The sequence below is a fragment of the Canis aureus genome, chromosome 26, assembly GCF_053574225.1.
Source record: "Canis aureus isolate CA01 chromosome 26, VMU_Caureus_v.1.0, whole genome shotgun sequence".
Taxonomy (NCBI): Eukaryota; Metazoa; Chordata; class Mammalia; order Carnivora; family Canidae; genus Canis; species Canis aureus.
In genome coordinates this window covers 18,301,451-18,323,821 of record NC_135636.1, presented here as the reverse complement: position 1 = coordinate 18,323,821, position 22,371 = coordinate 18,301,451, and the positions used below count along the sequence as shown (strand labels likewise).

Genomic DNA, 22,371 nt, shown 5'->3' with positions numbered 1-22,371 from the left:
ACGATTTAATGGCAGCTAATATCTTATCCTAACAACTGAAATCATTTGATTCACCTTATATGTATAGACCCTTATATGTATAGACTCTCTTATGTGTAAGAGAAAACACATAGGGTTCTACCTGCATTGCCTCTACAGTCTCATAAGCCTCTCTGAAGCTCAAATGCCTTCCTGAAAACCAAGTGTCTAGTTTAATATAAAGATATAGTTACTCCATTCTGATTATTCATCTGGAGATTTGTGAAATGTTGCAATTTTACATTCTAAGCACCTTGCAGTCTTGTCTTACTGCAGCATTAAATCCTGTGGAAATCTTGAAAAGCTTCAGAGTTTCCCTCTAGTGCATGGTTTTATGGGAGGAAAAATGAATTTCTCTCTACCCTTCTGGGTTCTTGGCTGAGACACCCACCTCTAATAAGAGAGAGATTAACGGGAGAAAAATCTATTTACGTGTATACAGGAGCCCCACAAGACAGGAAAGGCTCTCTGGCAATCAGGTAATTAGGTGTACATGCCATCCTGACCTAAGGAGAAGAGGGTAAGGATCTGGGGCTAAAGGCAAGGAAGACAATTTGCAGGAAGATGGGAAGGACAAATGTTTGGAAACAAATGATGTCTTGCCCCATGGAGAAGACTGTCTTGTTTTAAAGAGAAAGAAAAATAGTTATCTTTGGTAATAGCTCTCTTCCTGGTACAGGCCTCTATCTAAATTCTTTTAGGCAGTTAAGAGAGAGGTAAAAAGCTCTTCTTGAGTTTATTAGGCCTTGAATGTATTCAGTTTAAAATAATCCACATGCCAAAGAGGCACACTCTGGGGTGGCCTGCCCTGAACCCCATCAATGAAAATGAGTCTTATACCAGAATTCACAGTACAAAGGAAATCTGTATTTCAGATTGCATAAATTCCTGCTTTATGTTGTTTAAGCAAATGACAACCAGTTAACTGTTAGAGCAATGAGCCACATTGAGAATTGCCAACTGAGATAGGCCTTGACTTTTTCTTAACTTGAACCAAACACCAAACCTCTGCATGGATCAGGGTTTATGTAACAGGTAACGAGAAGGTCCCATATTTTAAACATCTTAGATGGCACCATCCACTGATTATTTTCACAGCACAGACATAGGGAAGGTGAAAGTCAATCTCTGTAGCATCATGCCTCCTCTTGTTTCCACACGCAAGCAGTTTTTTTTTTTGTGTGTGTGTGTATATATATATATATATATATATATATATATATATATATGTTTTTTTAAAAAGATTTTATTTATTCATGAGAGACACAGAGAGAGAGAGAGACAGAGACACAGGCAGAGGGAGAAGCAGGCTCCATGCAGGGAGCCCGATGTGGGACTTGATCCCAGGTCTCCAGGATCATGCCCTGGGCTGAAGGCGGCGCTAAACCGCTGAGCCACCCAGGCTTCCCCTGTATATTTTTTTTTATATTGGAGTTCGATTTGCCAACATATAGTATATTATAACACCCAGTGCTCATCCTGTCAAGTTCCCTCACCCAGTCACCCCCACCCCCCGCCCACCTCCCCTTCCACTACCCCTTGTTCCTTTCCCAGAGTTCCCTCATGTTCTGTCACCCTCTCTGATATTTCCCACTCATTTTCTCTCCTTTCCCCTTTAATCCCTTTCACTATTTTTTATATTCCCCATGTGAGTGAAACCATATAATGTTTGTCCCTCTCCGATTGACTTACTTCACTCAGTATAATACCCTCCAGTTCCATCCACATCGAAGGAAATGCTGGGTATTCGTCGTTTCTGATGGCTGAGTAATATTCCATTGTATGCATAGACCACATCTTCTTTATCAATTCATCTTTCGATGGACACTGAGGCTCCTTCCACAGTTTGGCTATTGTGGACCTTGATGCTATAAACATTGGGGTGCAGGTGTCCTGCCGTTTCACTGCATCTGTATCTTTGGGGCAAATCCCCAGCAGTACAATTGCTGGATTGTAAGGTTTAACTCTTTGAGGAACCTCCACACAGTTTTCCAGAGTGGATGCACCAGTTCACATTCCCTCCAACAGTGCAAGAGGGTTCCCCTTTCTTCACATCCTCTCCAACATTTGTTGTTTCCTGTCTTGTTAATTTTCCCCATTCTCACTGGTGGGAGGTGGTATCTCACTGTGGTTTTGATTTGTATTTCCCTGATGGCAAGTGATGGGGGGAGCATTTTCTCATGTGCTTGTTGGCCATGTGTATGTCTTCTTTGGTGAAATTTCTGTTCATGTCTTTTGCCCATTTCATAATAGGATTGTTTCTTCCGTGTGGAATTTAATAAGTTCTTTATAGATTTTGGATACTAGGCCTTTATCTGATATGTCATTTGCAAACATCTTCTCCCATTTTGTAGGTTGTCTTTTAGTTTTGTTGACTGTTTCTTTTGCTGTGCAGAAGCTTTTTATCCTGATTAAGTCCCAATAGTTCATTTTTGCTTTTGTTTCCCTCGCTTCCATAGATGTATCTTGCAAGAAGTTGCTGTGGCCAAGTTTAAAAAGGGTGTTGCCTGTGCACTTCTCTAGGATTTTGATGGAATCTTGTCTCACATTTAGATCTTTCATCAATTTTGAGTTAATCTTTGTGTATGGTGTAAGAGAATGGTCTAGTTTCATTCTTCAGCAAAATTGGCTGTCCAATTTTACCAACACCATTTATTGAAGAGACTGTCCTTTTTCCAGTAAATAGTCTTTTCTGGACTTTGTCAAATATTAGTTGACCATAGAATTGAGGGCCCATTTCTGGGTTCTCTATTCTGTTCCATTGATCTATGTGTCTGTTTTTGTGCTAGTACGACACTGTCTTGATGATCACAGCTTTGTTAGTACTACTTGAAATCTGGCATTGTGATGCCCCTGGCTCTGGTTTTCTCTTTTGGCTATTCAGGGTCTTTTTTGATTCCACACAAATCTTATTTGTTTCAACTCTCTGAAGAAAGTCCATGGTATTTTGATAGGAATTGCATTGAATGTGTAAATTGCTCTGGGTAGCATAAAAATTTTCACAATATTAATTCTTCTGATACCTGAGCATGGAATATTTTTCCTTCTCTTTGTGTCTTCCTCAATTTCTTTCAGAAGTGTTCTGTAGTTTATAGGGTATAGATCCTTTACCTCTTTGGTTAGGTTTATTCCTAGGTATCTTAAGCTTTTGGGTGCAACTGTAAATGGGATTGATTCCTTAATTTATCTTTCTTCAGTTTCATTGTTAGTGTATAGAAATGCCACTGATTTCTGGGCATTGATTTTGTATCCTGCCACATTGCTGAATTGCTGTATGAGTTCTAGCAATCTTGGGGCAGAGTATTTTGGGTTCCTTATAGACAGTATCATGTCATCTGTGAAGAGGGAGAGTTTGATTTCTTCTTTGCCAATTTGTATGCCTTTTATTTATTTCTGTTGCCTGATTACTGAGGCTAGGACTTCTAGTAATATGTTGAATAGCAGTAGTGAGAGTGGTAAGAGTGTCATGTTCCTGATCTTAGGGGAAAGGCTCCCAGTGTTTTCCCCATTGAGAATGATATTTGCTGTGGGCTTTGCATAGATGGCTTTTAAGATGCTGAGGAATGGGGCAGCCCAGGTGGCTCAGCGGTTCAGCACTGCCTTCAACCCAGGGTGTGGTCCTGTAGACCTGGGATCGAGTATCCCATCGGGCTCCCTGCATGGAGCCTGCTTCTGCCTCTCTCTCTCTTTCTGTGTCTCTCATGAATTAAAAAAAAAAAAATGCTGAGGAATGTTCCCTCTATCCCTGCACTCTGAAGAGTTTGATCCAGGAATGGATGCTGTATTTTGTCAAATGCTTTCTCTGCATTTATTGAGAGGATCATATGGTTCTTGTTTTTTCTCTTGTTGATATGATCTGTCACGTTGATTGTTTTACGAGTGTTGGATCAGCCTTGCATCCTCGGGATAAATCCTACTTGGTCATGGTGAATAATCTTTTAATGTACTGTTGGATCCTATTGGCTAGTATCTTGTTGAGAATTTTCACATCTGTGTTCATCAGGGATATTGGTCTATAATTCTCCTTTTTGGTGGGGTCTTTGGTTTTGGAATCAAGGTGATGCTGGCCTCATAGAACGAGTTTGGAAGTATTCTGTCTCTTTCTATCTTTCCAAACAGCTTTAGTAGAATAGGTATTGTTTCTTCTTTAAACATTTGATAGAATTCCCCTGGGAAGCCATCTGGCCCTGGACTTTTGTGTCTTGGGAGGTTTTTGATGACTGCTTCAGTTTCCCCCCTGGTTATCGGCCTGTTCAGGTTTTATATTTCTTCCTGTTCCAGTTTTGGTAGGTTGTGGTTTTCCAGAAATGTGTCCATTTCTTCTAGATTGCCTATTTATTGGCTCATAATATGTTTTTAAAAAAGTTTGTATTCCTTTAGTATTGGTTGTGATCTCTCCTTTTTTCATTTGTGATTTTATTAATTTGAGTCTTCTTTGTTTTTAATAAGGCTGGCTAATGGCTTATGTATTTTATTAATTCTTTCAAAGAACCAACTCCTGGTTTTGTTGATCTCTTCTATAGTTCTGGTCTCTATTTCATTGAGTTCTGCTCGAATCTTTATTAACTCTCTTCTTCTGCTTAGTGTAGGTTTTATGCTGTTCATTCTCCAGTTCCTTTAGGTACGAGGTTAGCTTGTGTATTTGAGATTTTTCCAATTTTTTGAGGGATACTTGTATTGAGATGTATTTCCCTCTCAGGACTGCTTTTACTGTATCCCATAGATATTGAACAGCTAGCTCTATCTTCATTTTCTTTAGTTTCCATGAATCTTTTTAATTCTTCTCTAATTTCCTGGTTGACCCATTCATCTTTTAGCAGGATGGTCTTTAACCTCCACGTGTTTGAGTTTCTTCCAAATTTCTTCTTGTGATTGAGTTCTAGTGTCAAAGCATTATGGTCTGAAAATATGCAGGGGACAATCCTAATCTTTCAGTATTGGTTGAGAGATTTGTGACTCAGTATGTGGTCTATTCTGGAGAAAGTTCCATGTGTGTTTGAGAAGAATGTATATTCAGTTGCATTTGGATGCAAAGTTCTGTATAGATCTATGAAATCCATTTGGTCCAGTGTATAATTTAAAGCTCTTGTTTCGGGGATCCCTGGGTGGCGCAGCAGTTTAGCGTCTGCCTTTGGCCCAGGGCGTGATCCTGGAGACCTGGGATCGAATCCCACATCGGGCTCCCGGTGCATGGAGCCTGCTTCTCCCTCTGCCTGTGTCTCTGCCTCTCTCTCTCTCTCTGTGACTATCATAAATTAAAAAAAACAAAAACAAAAACAAAAAAAACTTGTTTCTTTGGTGATGTTGTGCTTAGAAGATCTGTCAGGGGACACCTGGGTGGCTCAGTTGTTAACCATCTGCCTTTGGCTCAGGGTGTGATCCTGGAGTCCCGGGATCAAGTGCCACATCAGGCCCCCTGCATGGAGCCTGCTTCTCCCTCTGCCTATGTCTCTGCCTCTCTCTCGCTCTGTGTCTCATGAATAAATAAATAAAATCTTAAAAAAAAATAACTGTCATTTGCAGAAAGTGCCATGTTGAAGTCTCCTAAAGTTAGTGTATTATTATGGTTAAGTATGTCTTTGGTTATTGATTGATTAATATACTTGTCAGCTCCCACATTAGGGGCATAAATATTCATGATTGTTAGATCTTCTTGTTGGATAGACACTTTAAGTGTTATATAGTGTCCCTATTCATCTCTTACTACAGTCTTTGGGATAAATTCTAATTTACCTGATATGAGGATGGCTACTCTAGCTTTCTTTTGAGAATTATTTGAATGGTAAATTGTTCTCCAACCTTTCATTTTCAGGCTGTAGGTGTCCTTAGGTCTAAAATGAGTCTCTTGTAGACAGCAAATAGATGGGTCTTGTTTTTTTATCCAGTCTGAAACCCTGTGTCTTTGATGGGATCATTTAGCCCATTCATGTTCAGAGTTACTATTGAAAGATACGAATGTATTGTCATCATAATAACTATTCAGTCTCTATTTTTGTGGATTATTTCTTTGGGCTTCCTCTTTCTTTTACGGAGTCCCCCTTAATATTTCTTGCAGAGCTGATTTGGTGGTCACATATTCTTTCAGTTTCTGCCTATCTTGGAAGCTCTTTATCTCTCCTTCTATTCTGAATGAGAGCCTTGCTGGATAAAGTATTCTTAGCTGCATGTTCTTCTCATTTAGGATCCTGAATATATCCTGCCAGCCCTTTCTGGCCTGCCAGGTCTCTGTGGAGAGGTCTGCCCTTACCCTAATACTCCTCCCCATAAAAGTCAGGGATCTCTTGTCTCTTGCTGCTTTAAGGATTTTCTCTTTGTCTTTGGAATTTGCAAATTTCACTATTAAATGTGGAGGTGTTGAATGGTTTTTATTGATTTGGGTGGGACCTCTCTGTCTCCTGGATCTGAATGCCTGTTTCCCTCCCCAAATTAGGGAAGTTCTCAGCTATGATTTGTTCAAATATGCTTTCTGGCCCTCTGCTCCTCTCGGCATTCTCTGGAACCCCAATTAAACATAGATTTTTCCTTCTGAGACTATCATTTATTTCCCTTAACTTTTCCTCATGGTCTTTTAATTGTTTTTCTCTTTCTTCCTCATCTTCCTTTCTTGCCATCAACTTGTCTTCTATTCACTCACTCTTTCTTCTACCTCATTAACCCTCATTGTTATGACTTCCCATTTGGATTGCATCTCATTTAATTGATTTTTAATTTTGACCTGATCTAAATTCTGCAGTCATGAAGTCTCTTGATTCCTTTATGCTTTTTTTCCAGAGCCATCCTTAGCTTTATAATTGTGCTTCTGAATTGGCTTTCTGACATTGAATTGTAATCCAAATTCTGTAACTCTGTGGTTGAGAGTACTGTTTCTCATTCTTTTGTGGTGAGTTCTTCTTTCTAGTCATTTTGCTCAGTACAGAGTAGCTGTGTGAGCGGGCTGAGTCAAGAATAAGCTTCTTGTTAGAAGCAAAAACCCTTCTCTCTATAGCGTTCCAGCTGTTCTCTCTTTAAATCTCAGGTCGAATTTGTAGGTTTTCAGGATGGTTTGAAAGTGATTCAGGTAAGTTGGTGGGACCCGGTGAGTTGAGGACCCCCACTCCTCCACCATCTTGCCCCACCCCCATGCAAGCACTTGAATCAAAGTGTATAGGTTACAATTTCCCTTCTAGTGAATGCAGATTTGTTCAGCCCACGTAGGAAGGTATCTGACAAAAACAAAGTAAATCAGGAATGGAGAGCTCTTCCCAAGATCCTTTCTAGAAGACCAGATATCCCAGCCCAGGACCCTGTAGGAAACCATCGGCTCCCATAGAAAACCAAAGATTTCCCGGAGAAATCTCTGCTCCCAGAGATCTAGGAAACTAGATCTCTCTAGGAGGGCAACGGAAGTAAATATCCAGGTGGGGAAGGACCCCTCTTCTAGACCTGTGCTTCTCAAACTGAAATGTGCCTATGAGTCACCCCAGGATCTTATTAAATGAAAATTCTGATCCAGCGGGTCTGGGTGAGATGAGACCTGAGATTCTACGGTTCTAACCAGCCATCTGGACATGTTGATGCTCTTGTTCTAGGAGCTAAACTTTTTACTGAGTGGCATGGGTTCAGAACAGTGCTTTTATATGTGAATTTGCAAAAGAACTATTTGGAAAGCTCACCGACACACAGGTTTCTCTTCCCCAGCCCTAGAGACAGATTTCGTAGATAGGGCCTCATGATTTGCCTTTTAACAATCCCCAGGTGATGCTGCTAGTCCCTGGACTACACTCTGCTTAAGAAGTCTGTAGTTAACTTAGAGCAGACTTCATTTTTGTTTTTTTTAAAGATTTTATTTATTTATTCATGAGAAGACAGAGAGGCAGAGACATAGGCAGAGGGAGAAGCAGGTTCCCTATAGGGAGCCTGATGTGGGACTTGATCCCAGGATCCCAGGATCATGACCTGAGCCAAAGGCAGATGCTCAACTGCTGAGCCACCCAGGTGTCCCAGAACAGACTTAGTTAAGAGGACTCCGCCACTTCTGCCAGTATCCTCCTTGAGAACAAAACATCACACACCAGAAGATGAAGGAGGATGACACTGAGTCTTCCCTTTGGAGAAAAAAGTATGTAGCATACTTAGAGAGTATCGCAGGGCCTGTGTTATTTTTTGCTTTGACAGCATGCTGTTTTGAGTAAAGATTGAAAAGGATGCTTCTGGAACAAAATCTAGAGATAAGATTGAGTTTAAAGAACAAGTCTACCTGAGGTGGTGCTGACTGGCAAGCAGTGGGACTAGTTATTTTAGGATGACAAAGTTATGTCTGTGTAAAAAAAAAGCTAAAAACTCAAATATCAAAATGTCAGTGGCTAGCTCTTCATGTCAGTAATGGGATTTGGGGGGGGGATGTTTACTTCTTTTTGTATACTTTTTTGCCTTACATTTTCTGCAAAGGACGTTCAAAATACTGCTTTCACAGCCTTAAAAAAAAAAAAAAAAAAAAACAAACCAACCCTCCCAGATGTTTTTAAAGGGATAAAGAGATGTATACGCCCTGTGCAAATACACTTTTGTTTGTTTGTTTGTTTGTTTAGTTTTGTTATGTCTGTGCCGCCTGTGCTGCCTTTTTCATTGGGAAAGGGATTGTTTTGTCCATGATGGTCCCAGTGTCCCAGGGACAGAGGAGACAGGTAAAGGGTGAGGCCAAGCCATTTGCCTGGAAAATGGCAATGACGCCTGCCTGCGTGGTGAGAACAAGGAGTCCCAGAGGAGAGGTTGTAAGTCACTAGGGGGAAATTAGAGGCAGTTTCTCCTCCTCCTTCCTTTTTCCCTAAACCATCCAGCTTAGCCACAGAGTCCCTGAAAGGACCTTTCTCACCCTTCTCCTTGGAAGGTCTGACATAAGCTTTAAAGTAGAATTGGAAAAGATTAGAAAATGAAGAGAAGAAGCTACTGGGGAAGTGTAGAAACTGCTGATTTAGACGTCTGAATCGAACTGATCCTTTGGGCTGGTTTCCCTACATCCAGGCTGCTTGAGCCCACTCAGGACGACTGGACCAGAGTGAGGCACTCGGTGTAATCGGAATCCTATCATGAACATGTCACCACTGAGCCAATGAGTATACTCTAGAACGATCCTTCTAGAAACATGCAGCCCTGCGCTTGAAGACATACCTTTTGGGGCATTATGTAGACTGTTAACATATGTGCTTATTTTCAGCAATTCAAGAAATATATCTAAGTCAGTGTTTTTTACTGTTTGTTTTGTTTTGTTTGCTTCTCTTAATCTGGAAACATTCAATGAAGTTCATATGCATCTATTCACCCCAGTACAACTTTTCAGCTAAACTCTAAGGCTCTACTGACACCTGCTGGCATTTCATCTACTTTGTTAGAAACAACAAAACAAAATGCTTAACATATTTCCTAGAGTCTCTGGGTGTTAATATGCTAGGTATCCATTACCTGGAAGAGAGTAGAAAGCCCTGTGGGGCTTTTCCATGTCATGGAGGGAGATGTGTGAACAAGCCCAAAGGAAGGGAAACATCAGGGTTCTTCCTGCCTCTCAGCCATGTGCCAGCTGCTCTGTGATCTTGGGCAAGGTCCCTGACCCTCACTTTCATCATCACAAAGAGAAAAAGCAACAACCTCCTCGTCCTGGTGCCCTTTGGGGCCTGTGATGATTCCAATGGCATTTCCTACTAAGTAAAGCATGAGTTCTGTCACTGGAGTGGTGACCTCAGAGGTCACTCCTGGAGACCTTTCTGTCACAATAAACAGGATTCTTCACCAGCATTGTATTTCAAAAGACAGATGAGTTGTTTAAACCTCCTCAAAGCCTGGTATCTCTGTAATTTATTTTTAGAAACAACTAAATCAGAGTGCTCAGAAAAAGCCAGTGAACAGTCTCAGAAATTGCCCAGTTTCTTTGCCCTAGGAAACCATGGACTCTGTTTCGTGTTTTGGAACACGTAACAAGCCTTCAGGTTGAGAAAATGCTGTCCAGTGAATGCCAGCCTAATTATTTATGTTTTTCTGTCTCCTCTTGGGAAACTCTGTGTGAGCCTGTGGTTTGTTAGGCCAACAACAGGATATCTGATGGTCCCCACAGGGAATTACAGTCCCATATTTAGCCTGACAGAGGAAGTGAAGGCTGATGATGAAAATAATAAAGCGTGTCTTTAATGCTACTATTGCCTTTATTCCTCCTCCCTCTGAATCCTGGTGTCACCATCAGGAGGCTTTCCATGCTATTTATGGTCCTCAGCAAATGGCCTTTTCTAGTTGCGGTAGGAAATTTACCTCTTCTGGCTCTTAAGTCCTCCTTCAGAAAACTGTTAGGTATGACCAGAGCAAAAAGAGGAAAGCCAAAACTCTCTATTAGACTCACATCCATTAAGATGACTCTTTCCAAAACGAAAGCAAAACAGAAGAGAACAAGTATCGACAAGGACATGGAGACATTGGAGCCTATGTGCACTGTTGGTGGGAATGTAAAATGACACAGCTACCATGGGAAACAAAATGGTGGGTCCTCAAAAAATTAAAAATAGAATTACCATATAATCCAGTAATTTTATCTCGGGGTATATACCCAAAAGAATTGAAGGCAGCAACTTGAAGAGATACTCGTACACTCAAATTCATAGAAGCATCAATCACAATAACCACCAATAATCATATAGCAAACCAGGTGGCCATCAACAGATGAATGAGTAAGCCAAATGTGGTCATAGGAATATTATTCAACTTTTAAAAAGAAGGAAATTCTGACACATGCTGTGACCTGGCTGAGACTTGAGGACATTATGCCACGTGAAATAAGCCAGTCAAATTTGTCAAAGGGCAAATACTGTGCATGATTCTATTTTTATGAAGAACCTAGAATAGGCAGATTCATAGAGATGGAAGTAGAATGGTGGTTGCTAGAATGCGGGGGTGGGGGGGATGTTGTGTAATGGGGACAGTTTCAGTTTTGCAAGAAGAAAAGAATTCTGGAGAAGGGTGCTGGTAAAGGTTGTACAATAACGTGAATATCACTTAATGTCACTGAACTGTTGACTTCAAAATGGTTCAGATGATAAATGTAATGTTATTTGCATTTTATCACCATAAGTTAAAACCACAAACACTCTACAGAACTCCATCTTTACCTCTCGCCATTGCAGTGACTCAATCACTAGACCGTGTTAAACCTGGTGATACTGTGCAGCGCTGTCTGATAGAACCTGTACTGATGGAGTTGTTCTGTATTTGCTCTGTCCAGTGTGGTAGACACTAGCCCCATGCTGGCTTTCAGGTGCTTGAAATATGATTAGTGAAATGGAGGCACTGAATTTTACTTTTGTTCAGTTTACATTTCAATAGCCACATGTGGCTAGTGGCTACCGTACTGGGCAATGCAGATAAAATATACATATGTTCTATGATCTATCCCCAAATATTTTCCCTTCCTCAGCATAGATTTACAGCAGGCAGACTATAAACCAAAGAAGGTAAGGTTCTGGGTTTTGTGGAGGCCCCTGCTCTGTTTTAATCCCCCAGTATCAATTTGCTACAAAGCCTGTTGCCAAGAGTATGATTCTTTATTTAAGCAACTTGGTATGGCATTCGTTGGCATCAGTTATTGGACTCAAGGGCAGAGTTGGCCTTTATTCACAGGCCACCCTTTGCTAGTAGAATGTCCTTACGAGACCCAAATTCTTTTACTGCCATGTACAGTCTTCCTTCACTTTTCCTTGTAAATCCGTGGAGTGCTGGTATGAACTAAAGCTGAGGTCCAAGTCCTTATACAGAAATTATGTAAGCCCTCGCTGTTTGCTCTGGATACCCTGGCAATCAGTGCATGCTTTTTTCTAGGGCTCTGCTGGAAATCCCAGACAGGTGAGATACATAACAAATTCTTAGGCTGAACTAGAATCACACAATAAAATTGATGAACCCCGAATGCATTCATCCTCTAAAATGGGAATAGCTAAGTATGTCATCACATTTTGGATAATGTTGCTTAGAAATAATGAAGATGGCCAGTGGTTGGAAAAGGATTTCTATTTAAACAGGCTGCAAATAGAAGGTTTAACAAGTCAGTCAGTGGGGCAGCATTCCGTTGTGACAGCCCAGTACTTAATGATGCTCTAGATGTTACATTTATCTTCATGGAAAGAATGAAAGCTGTTTATTAAAGAAGAAACATGGTGTGCAAAATGAAGATCACTCTATGACAGGGAGGAGATAAAAGAAGAGTTTACATTATTCTTAGAATGGACACAGGCTATCTAATGAAAACCACCATTTTTAGCATCCATGGTTTTGCTCATCAGGAATGTCTTTTCTTTCTCTTTCAGCAATGGGTAGAAGGATTGAGATCAATCATACATAACTTCAGAGCCAACAATGTTAGTCCAATGACCTGCCTCAAGAAACAGTGAGTTTTATTTACATCACTCTTTGTCTTTGGCTGTTAAAAAGTGAAAGGTCAGATTTAGGAGATGAAGGCTTAAAACACACACACACACACACACACACACACACACACACACACACACAAATATATGGCCAGGCACCACATTCCGTGCCTTCCCTTCCATGCTCCTGACCCTGGAGAGGAAGTTCCCCATACACACCTGTACCCTTCATGCCACTTGGCAGGGCATGTCTGAAAACCCATAGCCAATGAATGCCATAGCCCAAAACTGGTATGAAAGGAATGGTTGGTGGTGGATGCTATAACCTCAGTATCCTCTGGATTGTAGGCCCCAGGCTGAGTGCTGATAGAGTTCTCCATGCCTAGGGCCATAGTTGGGTACTGCTGTTATAGCTGGAGCCTCTGTTGTGTGAAACTGAGAATTGAGGAGTGTGGCCAAGAGAAGCTCTTACAAGAGCACCCATTTCTAGGGTCGAGAAGGAGCACTGGCCCCAGGGACTGTTTAGCACCCAGTTAGGAATCCAAGTGTATTGGCCTTACTCCAGCTCACAGGATCCAAAATCCAGAGGGATATTACAGGAGTAGATTTTTAACCCTTCCCAAGTTATCCCATCAGGGTGACATGAAGTTTACTCAAGGAGAAATCCCAGCCTGTTTAAAAGGCAGCAATCAGTGGAGGAATGGAGCTGCTTGCCATCACAGGGTCATTGGCAGGTGGTTGTAGGTGCAGAAGGGAGCAATGCTGAAAAATTACAGGAATAAACCTGCCCTCGCAACCAGGCCCAGCACCAAGGCTGTGATTGCTTGGACTGTCAGGCAGTAGAAGGAAGGTCAGCCCTTGGGGTACTTTCACCCTTACTGTTGGTCCCTTTGGCAGGTGCTTTAAGAGCTCTTGACTATAATCCCAGCTTGGCCACCTACTTAGTGGTTGGGTGACGCTTGGCAAGTTCTTAGCCTTGTATGTTACTGTTCTTATCTGTGAATGGAGAAGGTGACCATAACTCATTTCACAAGATTACTGCACAGATATTATGAGGTCCTGGAGAACACCCAGCCCAGTGCCTGGCTCCTAGTCCCCTTTCATTCAATATTAGTGATGTTGATCATTATTCCATCCCTCCAATTTCCATTCCATCATCTTAGTAGAGGATAGCTACTCTTGTAAATACCTGTTTGTTGTGCAGCTGCTTCTCCTTTTCCTCTGCAGTTGCTCTGTCATGTTTTCTTAAAAATAAAGGGCAACAATGGATATTTGACATTACATTTTGAGCATTCATAGAATCCCAGAGGATCTGAGACTTTGAGAATGCCCACTTATACCTGAGGGACCCCAATATCCATATTGGACACCAGATCTTAACTGTCCCATTGATGTCCTGCTGAGATCCCCGTATAGAGCTGGTATTCACCCATCCACCAGCTGCCATGAGGTTTAGTTCATCAAGAGGTCACACCTGCCCACCTCTGCAGAGAATTACCCCCTGCTGCAGGGGAGTCTCTGTGCCTAGGAGACTATACTCCTTCCTCTTCCTGGTGAGAAGCCCTGGGCTCATAATGGGCTGGAACAGGATACAAAAAGCCAGGCTCCATGCCACCCAGTCTGGTGCACATCGCACTCCAGAGCTCCCCCTGGCGTCGGGCTAAAGCACCAGCAGAAACCACAACTTTGTGTGACTTCTCTCTGTGCTTTCTGCTTCCTTCACTCCTGTTGTCTTTGAAAATATCCCTTCCGAAGGAGTCACTTGTGCTTCTAGGAAATTGCCATAAGGCAGAAACTTTACCAAATTGTCACATTCTTCTTGTTCTTAGAATATTATTGGCTGGAAACAATTAGAATGTGAGTTTGGCTAAGAACAGCCCTAGTCCCAAAGTACAAATAAATATTCTGGGTCCCTGTGTGTCTGGAAAGCCTGCGGAAAGTAACGAGTTGCTTATCATCAGTTTCAATGAACTTCTCTTACTCTTGGAAATTAAGGAAGGTGGTCATTCGATCTCTGCTTTGCTGCAGTGGGAACAGGGATGGGAGTCCCCGTGGGTCCTCAGGACAAGACTGGCTGGTGTCACCATGCAGTTGCATTTCTTACCACCTCAGTAAAGATTATTAAAGAGCAATAATCAAAGATGAGACCAGTCACCAAAGAAGTACCTGCAATTTGTTTTGCCTAGTGTAAGCACCCAATCTTCTAATTCATCTAGGTTGCTAGGACAAATAGGGTAGAACTCTCAGTTAAATTTAAATTTCAGATAAGTAATAGTTTTTTCGTGTAAGCATATCCTGTGCAGCATTTGGAACATACTTGTAAAAAAAAAAAAACGGTATTTTTCAGTTAAATTCAAATTTAACCGAGAGTCCTGGATTTGTATTTGCTAAATCTGACAACCATAAATTCATCTCACATTCTATGATTGCCTCTGTTTTCAGAATAAATGTTCTTTGTTTGAATGAACTTTCTTTTAATGTTCTTAACTGGATTGAAGTGTTCCTCCTAAGAAACATTAAAACAGTATTGTTACTATTGTTTTCCAGCTGGATGAAATTGGCATTTATGACCAACACAAATGGTAAAATTCCAGTCAGGAGGTAAGTCGATCAGTTCTGCCTGTATTCCATACCCTGAATCGACTCTTGTGATACCAAAGAAAGAGCCCTTTACAAGTACTTGTTAATTGCTTTCACTAAAGATATTTCTGGAAGCTTAGTTTAAATCACTCTATCAAATGCCGTGTTCAGTTTGTAAAAAAATCCCTTGTGGATGTAAAGTTGCATTTTTACTCAGAATTGGTAGCATTAGCTCTGCCTTGATGAAGAACATCTAGAAATGCAGCAATATTCTTTTAATCTTCAAATAAGTGGGTTTTTAGGATTTTGATGTATTTCATCTAGTTGCCATGAGCAAAAATTAGCTAAAATTAAAGAAGTTTGTATTGTGCACCTGTAGTAGGAGTGTATAGACTGTGTCTTTGGAAGTGTGGTACCTAGTCTAGAGGTGCTCATTCTGGGCCTTGCTGTTCCCTGGTGGGCAGGGCAGGTGAATTCCTTTGGCTTCTTGGCACTTCATCTCTAGGTGTACTGTCCATGGCACCATACACTCTTCTGAGCTGTCACTTTTTCCCCTTGCTCTGCCCAAGGTAACGGTGACAATGAAAAAAAAGAAAAGGCAATAAACTTGAATGGAATCAAGAATGAAGAAAACAAGGGTACCTGGGTAGCTCAGTCAGTTAAGCGTCTGACTCTTGATTTCTGCTCAGGTCTTGATCTCAGAGAGATCAAGCCCTGCATGGGGCTCTATGCTGAGCATGGATCCTGCTTAAAATTCTCTCTCTCTCTCCCTCTGCCCCCACCCCTTCCCCTGTTCATGCACATTATTTTAGAGATAAAATAAATAAATCTTTAAAAAAAATAAAGGAATGAAGAAAACATGAACCGGATTTGTCTTCTACGTGTCTTTTTTTAATTCTATTTGTTTTATTTGTTTTTTTTAAGATTTTATTTATTTATTCATGATAGACATAGAGAGAGTGAGAGAGAGAGGCAGAGACACAGGCAGAGGGAGAAGCAGGCTCCATGCTGGGAGCCCGACGTGGGACTTGATCCCGGGACTCCAGGATCGCGCCCTGGGCCAAAGGCAGGCGCTAAACCGCTAAGCCACCCAGGGATCCCCAGTTCTGTTTGTTTTAGAGCACAGTTGAGCAGAGGGAGAGAGGATCATGAAGCAGACTCCCCACTGAGCAGGGAGGCTACTCAGAGCTCGATCCCAGGATGCTGAGATCATGACCTGAGCCAAAATCAAGAGTCAGGCACTTAACCAACTGAACTACCCAGGCACCCTTCCAACATGCCTTCTTTAATACTAAGCTGATATGTTTCACCCTCTGAGGATTCCCCATGCTTCCCTCTTTTCTGCTTCTCTATTCCATTTCTGGTGTTAGGATTTGCTAGTGGTCTGTGGGGACATCTTGAGATGGTAGTAATAGGAATTCTTTACCAAACTCTTCAGTATCTTTTTGGCTGGTGTTTGTGTAAGCACTTCATGGAAATTCCATAAGCTGGTGTGGGTCTCAGAGGGTCAGCTGTCCACATGAAACCAGGAGTGTGTTTGGATTCATGAGCCTAAGCCCACAGTCTGACTTAATCATGGGTTTCCTGGATCCCAACCCAGTCTTCTAGAATTCTCCAGACTTTGATTCCTGTTGACTTCTATCTGCATACCACTTTAGTGAAGAAGCCAACTGCAAACAAAATCCAGAGCTACTGAGTAGAATCTTGTCTTAGAACTGTTTATCTTAAAAAAAAAAAGAAAAGAAAAGAAAAGAAAAAAGAACTGTTTATCTTCCAGAGATGGGGCAAACAGGTCACCAACTGATAGCATTTGAGCAAATGCATTTGAGCAGTGGCATGCTGATCACATTGAACCATTTCTGACTTTTCTACACCTTCCTTTCTGCCAAGTCACTTTATTCTGCCTTGAAACTTCATTCTGTGTCCCTAGGAGATTATCTTTTTTTTAAAATTTTTATTTATTTATTATAGTCACAGAGAGAGAGAGAGAGAGAGAGAGAGAGAGAGAGGCAGAGACATAGGCAGAGGGAGAAGCAGGCTCCATGCACTGGGAGCCCGACGTGGGATTCAATCCCGGGTCTCCAGGATCGCGCCCTGGGCCAAAGGCAGGCGCTAAACCGCTGCGCCACCCAGGGATCCCCCTAGGAGATTATCTTCATACTCTCTCAAAATTATTCTTTTCACATTTAATAGAATTGTCCTAGGAGCACCTGGGTGGTTCAGTCAGTTAAGCATCTGCCTTCAGCACAGGTCATGATCCCAGGGTCTTGGGATTGAGCCCCACCTTAGGCTCCCTGCTCAGTGGGGAGCCTGCTTCTCCCTTTCCCCTGGCCTTTCTCCCTGCTTGTGCTCTCTTGCTCTCAAATACATAAAATCTTTTTTTTTTAAGATTTTATTTATTAATGAAAGACAGGGAGAGGGAGAGAATGAATGAGAGGCAGAGACGCAGGCAGAGGGAGGAAGCAGGCTCCATGCAGGGAGCCCGACGTGGGACTTGTTCCTGGGTCTCCAGGATCAGGGCCTGGGCTGAAGGTGGCGCTAAACCACTGAGCCACCCGGGCTGCCCAAATACATAAAATCTTTAACAGAAGTGTCCTAGAAGTCATCATTTTTCTTAATTTCATGCTCTGTAATAATCCATATGACAGGGACGCCTGGGTGGCTCAGCGGTTGAGCATCTGCCTTCAGCTCAGGTTGTGATCCTGGAGTCCCAGGATCAAGTCCCACATTGGGCTCCCTGCATGGAGCCTGCTTCTCCCTCTGCCTGTGTCTCTGCCTCTGTGTCTCTGCCTCTGTGTGTGTGTGTGTGTTTGTGTGTGTGTGTCTCATGAATAAATAAAATATTTTAAAAAAGCATAATCCATAAGACAGAATTAAATATCAATGAGAAAATTGAAAGCATACAAATCATAAAGAAGAAGACCATGGGCCGTATTTTTGCTTAACTTTTTATTGAGGGCTTACCAAGTTATAGACCTCATGCATTTGTTGTGGTCTTTATAGATCTGCATGTAGGATTCTCCTTTTTATTAGCTTTCTAGCAAATCAACATTCTGTCTGCTTTAGAAAAAAAAAAAGGTAGAGCTTTTTAAAAAAACAAAAGCCAAAAACACCTTGTTAAAACCCTTGACTGATAATTGTTATCCAGTATGCAAAGATACTTTACAGTGATCCTTATTTTTTTGCAAATCCTTTGTTCTATTGAGCAATGGCAGGACAACTATTTTAATATATCCTAGCATCCTACAGCTACTACCCAACATATAGTATATTTTTCTTTAAAATCTATATTGAAGTAATAAGTCCAAACTTAACACAGCAATGTGGAGAATAGAAATTTATATTGGATCTGTTTTTACATACCTTACTGTCCTTTTTCTTCCAAGATAAGGTTCAGGCAATAGACAAAGTAAAAACACATAGATTGCAATCAAAGCAAAGCACGTCTAACTGGCAATTTTGGTTTCATTTATATGTATTCTAATCAAGCCATTGTTAGACAAGCTTAGAAGTCTTTTATGGTTTCAAAGATCCTTATCGGTATGTTCACATACAAAATTATTACCATCCTTTTGTCATTTTCTTTAGTTCTCCTTGACATAAACTCTTTGGTGCCTGCCAGTATTAACAGGTGTTTGACACAAGACATCTGTGATTCGGGGGCAGTTTGTTCAGAGTTGATGGAGAATTGATACCAAGCCAGAGGAAAGCGGATGAATCTCCTGGTAGATGAGCTTGCCAAGAGCTAGGTGGAAATTGTTCTGAATGTTTTAATGGATATTAAGAGTAAACACTTTTAAAATGTCATTTCATCACTATCATTCTGGAGTTCTTAAAATGGAAACTATTAGTATTGTGCACATACTGTTTAAAGGGATCTGGCTTCATAGTCATTACATAGCTTGGGAATGGCCCCTGCTCTTGAGTATTAGCTGAAATTTAATATCCAGGAAGTTTCAGGAATGATTAATGAGGAAAGTCTTAGTCTTTACCTCCCTTTTTCCTTTCCATGTATATAGTCTTATGCAGACTCCCTTTCTCTCAAACTTCCAAACTTGCACTCCGTTTATTTTCCCACCCAGACCAAAGTTTGAAAGTCACTCTTTCCTTTGCCATTTCCTCCCTTGTAACCTGGAGTTGAAACCAGTGGCTAGAGAGCTGAGATATGGTAGCCAGACAATAATAGCAGGCTCTGGTTGGGAGTAGTCTTAAAGGAGGCCATTGTATTAAAGAAGGCTGAGAGCTTCAGGTATGGGCATGGCAGCCCAGCTCCTATGTAATCCATCTACGTCCCAAAAGCTTGGTTTGTCTACAGAGGGGATAGGACTCTCCTGAGGCATCACTGCCTGATTCCTCCCTGAGTGATTCAGAAGTTGGTGTTAAAACCACCGAATGGATCATAGGCCTATTGAGGGCAAAGAAAGAATGAGACCTACTTGGTGTCTAGCATCATTGCTCTCTTAGTTACCTATAAAGTCTATAGGAACATAGAATTGAACCAGGACTCCAGAAGGATTGGGCTTCACTCAAGGGTATTTGCTTTCATAGCATTTCTTTAGGGGAAGGTGGTTTATTTTGATCCAACAAAAACTCATTGAGTTCTACCCTATACCCTGCGGGCATGGGGCTGTATATAGAGAGTTGAATAAATCACTGTCCTTTATAAGTAGTCTCCCATGATATGCCTATGAAGGTGTCTAAAGTCTCCCCAGGCTTTGATAAATGTGTTTCTCTCAGGACCCTGTTAAAGGGCATTCTTCTGGGCCTCTAACTGGAAACTCCCAAGAATTCCCCTTTGCCTCACAACCCCCCTAAGGGAATCCATTTTAAGGCCCAAGCTGTCTGATAGCTGTCTGGAGCAAAGGCAATAAAGGCACTTTGTTAGATAGACCAGGGCAATGGCCTTACTCTTACTCAACTTCCTTTCTCCTATTTTCCATCCTGGGCTTGGTCTCCTTGAGAATGAGGTGGGCAAACCTGCAGTGACATTGCCCAACCCAAGCCCCCTCAGGAAGGAGGGGCCAGAGAACAAACCCCTCTGGCCATAATGCCACCTCTTGCCTCTGTTTTTTGCACAATCATGTTGTTGGGCTCTGACTCTGCCTTCACTGATATATTCCTACGGGGATTTTCCTCTCTCCTGGGAATGGACACCCTATTTTTTTCTTTCTCTCTCAATCTCTTTATTTGCTCTCCCCACCCCATGCAAGCAAATGCTTGCATCTCCTCCTCCTACTCCCTGTTTCTTTCTTGGCACTTCAGCAAGCTCTTAGCCAAAAACTTCTATTCCTATACACTCTTCCCTTCCTCCCTTCCCTCCTCTCCCTCTACCCCACACCCTGCTACTGTTTCAGAAGGGCTCAGGCCCTGTACCTGCTACATTCATGACCACATCGATCAGTTTTCATCTCATTTCTCATGCGTCTCCAAACCTAACCAAAGCTCAGGTTTGCCGAGATACCCCTGAGATTGCTAGGCAAGCAGTTTCCTTCTGCCAGGCATCCCAAATGTGGGGATGCTGGCACCTGTAGCTCTCACATTAACACATAATTAAAAAAAAAAAAAAGAGAGAGAGAGAACACTGAATAGCTACTTTCCCCTGTTTTATAAAGGTCAGATAAATTGCTTCTCAAACCAATTTAGTGTATACAAATTCTGTGAACTCTAGGGAAGTGGGAAAATGTGAACATAACACCCTCAACACTGGAAACTGGTTTACTTAATGTCAAACACATATGTGCAACCATGTCCATAGATTTGTTCAAGGGCCTCCGTAGAATTGAATGCCACTGTGTAAAGTGCCCTTAAAAATGTACTTCTCAAGAGTATTCTTGGACCAAGTATAAAACCATAAAGCTTTGAATGAACACATAACAATTCCTTGACTTAAAGTTCGTTCTTCCCAATCTATTTGGGGAAGTTATACTCTGCAGTTGTAGAGGTGCTTTCTCCCACTCATCAAGAATAATTGGCTCTCCGTGCTTACAGTTGGAGCTGGCCTCCACTTAACATGAATAACGAGCGCATGACAGGGTTGCGTGTTGGGAGGTGCTGTTACAAAGCCCATTGTGCTCATGGAGAAGGCCACGCTTCCCACATGAAACAGCTCTATCCTCAGGTCGAGGCTGGACTTTTGAAATTAGAGTTTCAGTTATTACAGTGATAGATTACCTGGGCTTCCAGCCACAGAATGAATGAAGGTTCCTTTGGTTGGCTAAAGCACAGCTCAGGACCAACATGATTCTAGGACACCAGCTCCTCTCAATAGGTCATTCTGGGTGTCACCAGTGTATTTATCATAAGCAGGAAATATGCTTATTAAGGTAGTACTCATTTTAGCAGCCTTGATGCACACCATACAAGATAAAGGGAACACCATTATTCAGAAATGCCATGTGTCAGGGTAGTACCAAGATTCTATTGAAACATTGAGCAAATGTTCCCCTAGCTCCCCTTCCCACCTCATCTACCCCTTTCTTCATCAACTCCCTAATCTTTGTTGTAGCTGGCATTTCAGAGTAGCTCGAGGGTGCTTAGTTAGCTCAAGAAAAATTTAAGGGCACCTGGGTGGCTCAGTTGGTTAAGCGTCTTACTTTGGCTCAGGTCATGATCTCAGGGTCCTGAGATTGAGCCCCATGTAGAGCTCCCCTCAGCAAGGAGTCTGCTTCTCCCTCTCCCTCTAAGCACCCCCATTCATGCTCCTCTCTATTTATCTCTCAAATAAATAAATAAAATCTTTTTAAATTTTTAAAAAATATGTCTGATGTTGGATGTCAGCTGTAGTAAGTATGAAAACAAGCTATAAAGAGCCATTTTAGGCAGAGGCTGAACTCTGAGGAAACTTTTTTTTCCCCCAAGCCTAGATAGTGTCAACATGAGGTTTTATTCTAGACCTGTCCCATCTGCCATGTTCCTTTTTCCAGAGAAAGTTATTTGGTAGGATCAAAGTGTATCATTGTTTTTGTCCAGCAGGATCTCCAGGGCTTCTTGTGTCCACCCAGGGGGACAGTCATCTGAGAATCAAGTTGCCTCTCGAGTATAACCAGAGGAATATTGCAGGAGCTAGTTAGGGAAATAAAAAAATACCTAGAAATGAAAACTAAATTCTACTTCCTTTCCCTTTCTCTCCCTGCCATCCTACCATCTGAGTATTACTTGGAGTTTTGCCTCAGAGAAAACAGAATCAACAATAACTTGGCTTTTTTTTTGTTTGTTTGTTTTCTTTTCTGCCCTAGTATTACTAGAACGTTTGCGTCGGGGAAAACAGAAAAAGTGATCTTTCAAGCACTCAAGGAGTTAGGTCTTCCCAGTGGAAAGGTATCTATTCATTTAATCATGTGTTTCTAAATGACTTTGTCTATTTATGTTCTCATACGTAATAAGCCAGATTTTTTAT

The 22,371-nt window shown here is 41.7% G+C and overlaps 1 protein-coding gene across 13 annotated transcripts in view; it reads left to right on the top strand.

Moving 5' to 3' along the window:
* Positions 1 to 22,371, top strand: part of PLCB4 (phospholipase C beta 4) — a 418,936-nt gene that overhangs the window by 299,850 nt on the left and 96,715 nt on the right. For all 13 annotated transcript variants that reach the window (XM_077872231.1, XM_077872230.1, XM_077872235.1 and 10 more), the window contains 3 exons: positions 12,336 to 12,415; positions 14,943 to 14,996; positions 22,211 to 22,292. In XM_077872231.1, coding sequence (XP_077728357.1) covers positions 12,336 to 12,415; positions 14,943 to 14,996; positions 22,211 to 22,292 — 216 coding nt within the window. The remainder of the gene's footprint in view (positions 1 to 12,335; positions 12,416 to 14,942; positions 14,997 to 22,210; positions 22,293 to 22,371) is intronic.